Source organism: Cucurbita maxima, unplaced genomic scaffold (genome assembly GCF_002738345.1).
Source record: "Cucurbita maxima cultivar Rimu unplaced genomic scaffold, Cmax_1.0 Cma_Scf00036, whole genome shotgun sequence".
Classification (NCBI taxonomy): Eukaryota; Viridiplantae; Streptophyta; class Magnoliopsida; order Cucurbitales; family Cucurbitaceae; genus Cucurbita; species Cucurbita maxima.
The window spans coordinates 2139532-2150207 of NW_019272052.1; the positions used below are offsets into that span (position 1 = coordinate 2139532).

The 10676-nt window shown below is 36.3% G+C and overlaps 2 protein-coding genes and 1 long non-coding RNA gene across 3 annotated transcripts in view; 1 reads left to right on the forward strand and 2 right to left on the reverse strand.

Moving 5' to 3' along the window:
• Positions 1-502: 502 nt before the first annotated feature.
• On the reverse strand, positions 503-1837 carry LOC111468417. Its single transcript, XR_002714747.1, has 3 exons — positions 1729-1837; positions 1479-1594; positions 503-757 (listed from the first exon to the last, which is right to left on the reverse strand). It is a non-coding gene; the product is annotated as an uncharacterized LOC111468417 (long non-coding RNA).
• Positions 1838-2543: 706 nt separating this feature from the next.
• Positions 2544-2949, forward strand: LOC111468449 (30S ribosomal protein S31, mitochondrial-like). The gene has a single exon (XM_023113683.1). It carries the CDS (start codon positions 2597-2599, stop codon positions 2855-2857), a length of 261 nt encoding a protein of 86 aa, XP_022969451.1. The 5' UTR covers positions 2544-2596; the 3' UTR covers positions 2858-2949.
• A 1320-nt stretch (positions 2950-4269) lies between these two features.
• Positions 4270-10676, reverse strand: part of LOC111468446 (kinesin-like protein KIN-7E) — a 7886-nt gene continuing 1479 nt past the window's right edge. The window contains 14 exon segments of the mRNA XM_023113679.1: positions 4270-4839; positions 5192-5511; positions 5956-6783; positions 6882-6983; positions 7428-7764; positions 8477-8601; positions 8753-8818; positions 8926-8993; positions 9070-9269; positions 9307-9421; positions 9589-9678; positions 10123-10342; positions 10410-10427; positions 10495-10594. Of these exon segments, the coding sequence (XP_022969447.1) occupies positions 4515-4839; positions 5192-5511; positions 5956-6783; positions 6882-6983; positions 7428-7764; positions 8477-8601; positions 8753-8818; positions 8926-8993; positions 9070-9269; positions 9307-9421; positions 9589-9678; positions 10123-10342 (2796 nt within the window). The 5' untranslated portion in view covers positions 10410-10427; positions 10495-10594 and the 3' untranslated portion in view covers positions 4270-4514.

Consider the following 10676-nt stretch of genomic DNA (forward strand, 5'->3'; position numbering starts at 1 on the left):
AACGATTAACAATGCTAGTTCTCTCATCTAGATCCATATTCCAATTTTCTGAATTTTCAAATTTTCGAGATAATAATCAAGAGATAATTTGATTGTTTGTGCAAATGGCCTTTGCCCTTGTTTTCCATTTTACAATCATCTGTTAGAGAAAGCCACTTTGAAGTAATCCCAGTGGAGGCGAAGATCGTGTTGGATTTTACAATCATCTGTTAGAGAAAGCCACTTTGAAGTAATCCCAGTGGAGGCGAAGATCGTGTTGGAGTTTTAGTGAAGGAGTGGATTGAGAAATGGATGACCTTAAACCATTATGATTTGTCTTTCTCATGGTTTTCTCTCTCTTTTACCTCTCATTTTCTTATCCTATGTTCCAGATCTGGAAGCCATATCTGGCAGTCGTGACAGCGCCGACCAGTGAAGGGAAGCAGGGAGCGCCAAGGGAACCTGAGAGAGGAAGAATGAAGGGCGGCGGCAGCTGTGGCGAGATTCAAGCAGGGAGCGCCAAGGGAACCTGAGAGAGGAAGAATGAAGGGCGGCGGCAGCTGTGGCGAGATTCACCGGAGAGGAGAAGAGAGAAATGGAGAGATAAAGAGAGAGTGAGGAAGAAATGTTCCTTCATCTAGCTTTGTCAAGGACAATCACCCTAAGAAAATCTAAAATTAATATATTTTGTCTCAACCAAATAAACTTGCAAGTGTTGCTTGGAGACAGCCTCGATCGAACTATTGCATATTTCTTCCCTTCCTCGTTCGATTTTTACCTAATTGATGATCCAAATTAACATACAACAAACGTTTTAGACTAAGCTACAAATCACAAAAAGGATAAAAAATCTCTTTTCGTGATTATTGCGTATCATTTAGAGACTAATTTCATTTAAAACGCAAAAAACTTTTTTAAAATCATCTTTTAAATAGTTGAGGTTCGAAATCCATTCCACAATAGGTCTCAACTGCGTGATCCATTCAGGGTCCTAATGGAACATATAGCCTAATTCCATCATTTTTTATTTTATCTATTTCTCACCTAATTGTTTATTGCATTATGCCCTTAAAAAATATTTTGTCTTCAACCGAAATCAATATTTTATTGTCTCAAATTTAGTTGGAAGTCATTTAATCTCTCAATTTCAAATTTGTAACCATGTAATTTCAACTAGTAATAATTTGGTCTTAATGTTTATACTTTAGGAACAAATTTAATCACTTATTTTAAAAAAAAAAACTTAATAATATTTTCATAATATAATATAATAAATTATTTCAAATTTTAATAGTAAATAAACTAAATCCTTAACAACTAAAACTTCATAGGTTGAAACTATGACTGTTTTTTAACCATTAAAGTTTCTATTCGAAAAACCGAAAAACCGATCATTGATGTTTTCTTATTCGAAAAACCGATCCTAGAATAATGTAATCCGAAACATCATATTGCAATTTCTTAGAGAAAACAGAGCAAAAAATGAGACGAACTCGTACCTCCACCGTCCTTTGTACTACGTAAGTTTCCGATCGAAGAATCTCGAGAGAGATAAATCCAAGCTCTTCGAAGAAACCTCTGTGCATCTTCGTCCAACACTATTTTTCATTTCATCCTAAAAGGTAGATACAAGAACAGATCAATAAGAGCATAAGTTTGAGAGAGAAAACAAAAACTACGATTGAGAGATTAGGTATTAGAAAAGCGAGAAAGAAAAGATGAAGAAATCGAGCATATCTATTCGAAAACCTGATCGGATCTCCAAACTGGAGAACTTTCGAAAGCTTGTTCCCTCTCGCTTCCTGGTTTTCCCCCCTCTCTGCATCTTTTTTTTCCTTTTCGCGCCGTGAATTTGAACATTTTTCCTCCCAAAAGACCATATATATACCCTCTCGGCTGTGGGGCCCATTCAGTGAACCCGCTTTTCTCTGTGCGAAAAATTTTAATTTAAAATTTGCATTAATTCTTTAATTATTCATTTTCTTTTTATGAACCATTCCATGTCTAAGCCTCACTCATAAATTTTATTAAACTAAAAAAACATAAATTAAGATAATTATTGCAATAATGCGACAATATCTTAACTAGTTAAACTATATTTTAATAGAAAAAATAATAAAAAACATAAATATAACCTTAAAATAAGATAATTATAGTAATTACAGTCATGTAAATACCAAGAGATTTGAATCGACTACTTTATAGATGATGAATGTCTTAACTAGTTGAACTATATTTTAACAGAAAAAAAATAATAATAACTTAATTTAAACCGTATACATGTTCACCGACAAAATAATCAAGTTAAATATGTTAGATTAACACGACTCTCCATAATAGTATGATATTATCTACTTGTTAAAATAATAATAATAGTAATGTAAGAACAATTTTAAAGGAATAATTTTACAATTTAAAATTCAAGGTGGGTTTTTTTGTACCTTTTCAATCGAAAGATGGGCTTGCCTTTTGGGCTCCTCTATAGGTAGTTGGCTCCCTTTTGCCTCCACCATAGCAGTTGGTTCTGAACCATCTTGGAAAAAATAGGCGATGGCGCTGGCTCCCTTTTGCCTCCACCATAGCAGTTGGTTCTGAACCATCTTGGAAAAAATAGGCGATGGCGCAGTGGTGCGGCGCATTAGCTAAGCGAGTGATGGCGGCGGAGCGACGGTCTCCTTCACCGACGTCGTCCATGGCGGTTGAAGGACTGGTGCCGATCCTTTGTGGACGAGGTGACAAGAAGACGAAGAAGGGGAAAATATTCAAAGGCTCGTACGGAAACGCTAGGCCGAAGAAGGAGAAGAAGATTCAGCGAATTAAGGATAAAATCGAGGTTCCTAGTTCTACTCCTTGGCCTCTTCCTTTCAAGCTCATCTGATTTTAATCTCCTTTGTTGTTGCCTCTAATCGGATCGGACTTTCATGATCCGTAATTTTGAAAAATCAAGGTTTTCTCGAGGTTTAGGGTTTATGTCGAGTCAAGATCAATTTAAGCAGACTTAGTATTGATCTTTAGTGATAAATCGTCTGCTGATGCGTGTCGAGTCAAGATCAATTTAAGCAGACTTAGTATTGATCTTTAGTGATAAATCGTCTGCTGATGCGATTTCATTTTTCCGATNATCGGACTTTCATGATCCGTAATTTTGAAAAATCAAGGTTTTCTCGAGGTTTAGGGTTTATGTCGAGTCAAGATCAATTTAAGCAGACTTAGTATTGATCTTTAGTGATAAATCGTCTGCTGATGCGTACGATTTCATTTTTCCGATCTGAAATTGGAATATGGAGCTTTCGAGCGAATTTTGGCTCAGGTTCTTCTTATCCTTGGAATGATATCTGCAAAATTTTGGAGAAAATGAAGTTTTCTGTCAATCGGATCTGATTTATCATACTGAATCTGCAATTTAGGCTTCAACAATCTGCAATTTCGCGATAGATTTGAGAATCGAAGTCTTTTCTCGGTATGTTTTAGAAGATTAACAGAAGAATAATATGATAGAATTAGCAAAAATGTATTTGAAGGTGGAAATGATTAGCAATACATCTCAGTCTCATTTTAATGCTTGAATTTTCCAGATTTATTATATTTTACTAAGAAATTTTCCAAATGTCGATTTTCATTTTTGAACATAAAAACAACTCACCATTTAAGGCTTTTATTTTACGTTTTATATAACAAATGTATAACTTGTTCAATAGGTGTGTATTTCAATAGGTGTAATGAAAATCTATAAATTTAAATAGAATGTCTCTAGAATTTTTTGTTCTTTTTAAACTAAAGAGTTTGAAAGATATCCCATAAGCATTGAATTATTGATAATCCAACAAGTTCAAAACACTATTACAAAGTCTCCCTATAAGTTACACGTGATCAAACTATACAACGAGATATTGATCCAAAAAAGGTTTGGAAGACGTTTTCAATTGCACAATAGCCAAAATGTTGTGCGGATATGACTATTTTGCTCGAGCAAACCGACCCATAAGAAAACCTAGTCATTTAAGCATGTTTGATAATAATATTACTCAATCCATTCTAGCCTTAATTAATCTATAATAATCTTGTTCGGTCCGTATCGATCACAAGATATAACTATTTTGTTCTATCCCATAATTGATAATCATTTTTTAACTTCATTCTTATGTCTTAAAAAAAAGCTCTTGAATTCCTAATCAACTTCTAAAAACAAACAAACTACATCAAAAGATAAAAGTTTATAAGTGAAAGTAGTGTTCATAAGCTTAATTTTAAAAAATTAAATGATTATCAAACGACAATTGGAAGGATAAAAGAAATGAAAAACGTGACAATTATAATGTTTCGAGTTTCACAAAATACACAACAACAAAAGCTAAATCAATCAGCCTAATCTAAATTAACTTCCTAGATCAAGCAAGATTACAAAGGGATTTATACAGCCCTATTACAAAATTAATGAAGCTTTAGTTTCTTACATAACTATATTGATTACCAGTAACAAAAATACGAATGATATGATAACTTCAGTAGCGTTATTATATGTGCAGCAGCTCAGGTCACGGAAGAGAACTCCTACTGTTCTTCCAGCTATATGTTCTTCTACTTTTCAGTGGAGGTGTGATGAAGCTGAGACCAAAGTTCCCCTTGAGAACCTGTCCTTGTTCAGCAAACTTCACAAGCTTCGCAACAATGGCTGCACTCTCTGTTACATGGTTCATGTTCTTCGAGTCGCTCCACAAGCAGTTGATGAGCTGCAGCCTTCGGCGTTTTGAACTCAACAAGATTCCCCATTGCTGGAAGAGTCTCTTTCTCTCTTCTTCTGAGAATCGTTTCCGCATTAACTTACTCAATGTTTCTCTCTCGCGACGAAGATCTCTCACACTGTCTCCCGAGCAGAAAGAAAAGGAGCAAGCATTATGTAAGTGATATACGAAACTCGCATCGAGACACAAGTGACATACAAAACTCACATCGATAAAATGATAAGAAACGAGAAATGTTCAAATGAAGCAAACGTCCCAAGAAGAAACAAAAGTTTCATTATACATATGAAACTCACATCGACAAAATGAGAAAACGAGAAATGTTTAAATGAAACAAACGCCCCAAGAAGAAACAAAAGTTTGAAAAGATTTACCAATCTTATCTCTCAAAAAAGAACAAGGGCTTTGAAAAACATACATATTTCCTACTTATTCAAACAATGGATGGAAGTATAAAACAGAGGACTAACCTTGAAGCAAAAGAAACTTTCCGGCCATCTTCCATAGCTTCATTGCCGTAATAAAATGATTGCTTCATAAAAGTCAGTCTCCTAATCTCCACTTCCATGTAAATGGAATCGGTAGGATCACCTTGGAAGAGCAAGAAAAAGTAAGTTCTGTGGACTATCGAGACGTTGCAAGTTTGCCAAAGTTCAACTATCATCCTCCGCAGCCTCTGAAATTCTTGGTTCCAATCGGATGTGACTAGTGCAGCATCTTGCAATGTCTCTCCCCCTCCAGCACCATTTGAAGCCTTTAAGAGATCCAATTCGTGGCCATCCTTCAGAAACTAGTAAGAACATGCTTCTAATTGTTAGGAGAAATGATAATATTTAGACCTGAATACTAAATATCATAAATTGATCATTTCCATCAATATAATCAAGCAAATTGTGGGATTAAAGCAAGAGGTATAGACCAAAATGCATTGATCTAAAAAGTACACACGGTGAGAAATCACGGATGTCCATAATGGTATGATATTGTCCACTTTGTGCATAAGCTCTCGTGGCTTTGCTTTGGGCTTCCCCAAAATACCTCATACCAATAGAGATGTATTCTTTACTTGTAAATCTATGATCTTTCTCTAAATTAGCTAACGTGGAATTCCCTCCCAACAATCCTCAACACACACCATATGATTGCCCATCCGCAAGATATTATGGAAACTTAGATTATCTTGGAACCATGCAATCTATTTCGTGAAAGTAAAGAAAAAAAAGTGCATCCTCACCTGTCCATCAGCAAGTTCTTTCCCATACTCTAAGTTGGTCATTTTCTTCAATCCGGCAACAAAGGCGTCTAAGCGAGTAACGTCTTCATCTGCCGAAGTTTTGATGCTCCGAGCACTTCCTATAGAAGACTGAGAATCAAGCCTCCGGAGGCTGTCATCAAAGACTAATTGTGAGAGTTTCCGTTCAAAACCTTCAGGTCTTCCAGGAAATCTTTGGTCAAATCCATGAGGAGGGGTGGTTTCTCCTCTACCAGGTGATAAATCAGTCGAGAGATTGGCTCTACAACTCCAGCTTCTGGCTAGCTTCAAGCTTCTGGAGCTTGACATATCAGCAGTAACCTTTGAACATGCATGGTCGCGGTAAGGACTGAACATAGAATTAATTTCTGTCCTTCTTACATTATGGAGTCTTTGCTCCGGTTGATCATTTGCTGAATTATTTTGAATTTGATGTGCTTCTCTATTCCCTTTCACAGGGGTTGATATCATTTCATGACCATTTCCTCTAAATTCACCGTTATTGGCAGCAAGCGGTGACAAGTTATCATCCCTGATTGACTCCCCCATTTCAATACATTGAACTTCCTTGCAGTCATCGGAATCTTCGACTATTGCAAGAGCGGTTGATGTCATTGGACTGTGACCGGAGTAAGAGTCAAGAAACCTCTTTCCATCATCACTGTCTCCATCATAATAATGAGGATTGTTGAAGGATTTTACACCCATATCTCTATCACGAAAATCAGCCACACTTGAAGTTTCTGATGGTGAACCTTCATCCTCTAAAGCATCCCTCGCTTGCAATTTGGAATAACTACTTTCGATATCCTGGAAGGAAGGCAAGCAAATGGTAGGAAGAACACGAAGCCAACTGACTACGTATGCGTGCAAGTAAATCAAGTTAGCATTTGTCAGTAAATGTTTACCTTTCTCACGACATCATCATGTCCAACCATACGAAGTAAATCTTCAATCCGGGATTGAGCGAGATCTCTTTGCTTTGTGAGCTCTCTAATCTCCTTCGCCATCTGCAAGATGAAACATAATGTAATCTATAAGCATTTGTCATGCTAACTTTTTCCTCCTCGTGGCTACCAATTTGAGTGTGAGATAGCCAGTTTGGGTTGTGGTTTCCTTTGATCAAGCGTAACACAAGACATCTTTAGCCTTCTCTCATGCAGTTCTCGACACCAAACTTAATTATAGAACGGATATGGATATATTCTTGAAATTAAATAGAACAAACAAATGATGGACAGGATTTTCTAAACAATTAACTATATAAAAAAAATGTCACCGACCAAATGAACATTGTTCTTCAATCTCCAGAAGGAAAGTACTAGAAAAATGTCTACCTCTCCTCATTATGACACAAATAAATTTCAGATCATGCCTCATTGCAAAAGAAAATTATAGAACTTCAAATTAATTCAAGCATATATCTCGAGCGTGAATTCAGGTAGAATAAAAACCTTCTCAATTTGTAGATCTTTCTTTTTAAGTAAGGCTGCATATTCAGAACTGGATGAAATAGGGGCAGGGGTTCTCAACTCACTCTCCAATCTGGCTACCTCTTTCTGCAAATGCTTAACCAAAGCCTTCTGAGACATGACCACGTTGACTTGTGCTTTTGTAGTCACCTCTTTTGCACAACAAGCAAACAAGAGAGTGTTTCTAGTTTGTTCAACGTGAGTTCTTGCAGGGCTCAATGTACAGATGACGGCTGTTCTAGCATTGCCACCTAAGCAGGGCTGCAATATTCGCGTCAGCTTAGAATCTCTGTAATTGATATGACCATTTCTTCCTTTGCTGCACCACATTATAACACCAAGGGTTTTAGAAATACAGAGCTTCCCTTACTGTGCAAATTTTACAAAAAAAAAAAAAAAAAAAAAAAAAAAAAAAAAAAAAAAATATGGGAAAAGGTANACATCTGGTCGTCTACCAATTTGATATTTTACTCCAAAAATACGCCATTGTAACAGAAGCTAATTCGGAATTTGTTCTCACAGAATATCACGGTTCTTTCCAACCACAGAGACATTCATAATGGCTAAAGTGAAATTTTCCACAAATGAGTTTACCCCAGATGCAAGTCCCATTGAACATCAAACTAAAATGTTATTAGGAGGGTGCTTGCTGCATACATAGTGAAACATCAGGAAACTCTTAATAAACAAAGACTGCCGGGGAGCATAATTGAACATTAATGCAGTCACAAGTCATACGTAAGAAAGTTCTGTATTTCTTATGCCGGGGAGCATAATTGAACATTAATGCAGTCACAAGTCATACGTAAGAAAGTTCTGTATTTCTTATTGACAATCCATATCTATTCTTAACACATTAGAGAATGTGCATGACACAAGCATCAGTGACAAGTGGCAATTAGGCAAAATAATAATAATAATAATAATAATAAAAGACCATTCACTCAAATCTAAAGGGAAAAAAGGAAAAAAAATCCGAGTTTAGTAAAAATTTCAACAACGTAAAGGGAAGGAAAAATGACTTCATGTACCTTAATTTGCGAATAACAGTACCGAGAGTCAGTAAACTGCGATTTATGTGGCAGCCTTCTTTCAATCTCGCCCCTGCTGATAATGCTTGAGCTGCACGTTCACTCCCAGCTAAATCAATAAAATTCTGCCAGAAATGACGGAAGAGTGAGAAGTTAAGACGATTTGTTTCTCACACATTGAATTTCTGTTTATGGAAGTCTCTTAAACGTTGGAGAAAACGTAGTCAAAATAATAGCTGTGATTCTTCACACAATATACAGTTAGATGGTCATTACCACACTAGCAGCAAGGGTGGTTGAATTGTCTTTTCCTAAAAACTCTCGAGCAGAACTTTCAATTGTCTGCATGAATCAACAAGGAGTTGGTGAAAATTTTATCCCTGAGATGAAAATTGAATCCCTCGATCAGATGGATCGTGTGATTAATGAAGAAGAGACGTGATGCACACCAATTTAATAATTTGATGAGATCTAGAACTTTTCTCATTCAGCGAGGTCTCTCCAATCCGTCGTTGAGCTGCACATTATAATCAGATTTCATGAAGATATGACACAATAATCAGAGACTGGCAAGATTTTTCAAAATGCTTCACCTTCACACATTGAAATGAGCTCCTTTAAATGGTTCCAGTCCCTCAAAGTTTCCTCAGTGACTTTCTCCACAACAGTCCCTCGCTGTTGATAACCAAAAACTGTGGGAAATGCAAAAATAGGAAAACAATAGAGTTTTTTTTTTTTTTTTTNGTTTTGAGGAAAAGAAAACAAACAGACAGTCAGAGAACTCAGAATAGAGCTTGTCAAAGGAAGGGTAAAGGGCGTAGTGCAATCACCAATATTAACTCACCTTTCTAATGTAATCAAATATATCTGACACTGAATGTTCAAGAATTCCGTTCATGGTGTATGTCTTTCCACTGCTTGTTTGACCATATGCAAAAATACTCGCTGGAAATTTGAAAGCATATATATTGGAGTAAGGTACTGCTTGTTTGACCATATGCAAAAATACTCGCTGGAAATTTGAAAGCATATATATTGGAGTAAGGTCTTTTCAAGTTCATTAGAAACCTTGACATGTTAGAGATCAAAGTGGAATGCAATTATATACTTACAGTTGATACCACTGACTACAGAAAATGCAATTTCTTTGGCTCCTTCCTCGTACACCTGCTTTGTGGAGCAATCACCTCCAAATACTCTATCTGTCACCAAAAAAAAATATGAACAAAACATTAAATAAACCTCTTATACAATACCATTCAATTAAAAAGTTATATCTCTATCAATGGCATGCGTAATGTACCATAGAAAAGTTAGGAACCACGGCTCTTCACAATGGTATGATATTTTCCACTGTATTCCTTACTTACAAACCCATGATCATTCTCTTAATTAGTCAGTGTGGGACTCTCTCCCAACAAATCTCAACAAGAAATATTTTGAAACATCGACTTAATTTACAAAGCCATAGTCATGTAATTACAATATCATCGAGTGATGAAGAGAAATCGTTCGAGTTTAGATAAAAGAAACTATTAAAGGGTTCGATAAAAATGTGTGAAATAAAGTGTCTAATCCTCATAAATCCACACTTTCAGATGTTTTACAAAGGATATTAAAAGGTGAGAAAGATTAGCATTACTTACCAAAAGTATAGGCACTTGGAAATGTGGACCCCTCCCGTAAGGTATTCCGGTACAAGATACTAGTATCATTGATGCACTCCCAATCCACTGCTTCATTCATAATAATCTCCTTCTCATTCAAAGGTCTCAACCTTACTAATACAAGAATTTTCTCTTCACGGGCATTTATTTCCTGCATTTTCTCCAAGTTCATCAACTCCTCTCCGGCAACCGTCCCCATTTCTCAATGCATTTATTTCCTGCATTTTCTCCAAGTTCATCAACTCCTCTCCGGCAACCGTCCCCATTTCTCAATGTAGCCAAACCTTCTCCCAGCCCAACAGGCCACCACCTTGATTCAGTCTATATCAATCCATAATTGTAGATACCCACCTTCTCCCAGCCCAACAGGCCACCACCTTGATTCAGTCTATATCAATCCATAATTGTAGATACCCAAGTCATTGGGCTCGTGCTTCGCACATTTTCAGGACTGTTAACATTTATAAAGGAGAGCTTACAAGCCATTAATGACAAAAATTTCCTGCATAAAATACTAATAACATGCTAAATAA

Bases quoted from the DNA above. Each gene is read 5' to 3' on its own strand.
- LOC111468449 (XM_023113683.1), top strand. From the start codon at position 2,597: ATGGCGCAGTGGTGCGGCGCATTAGCTAAGCGAGTGATGGCGGCGGAG.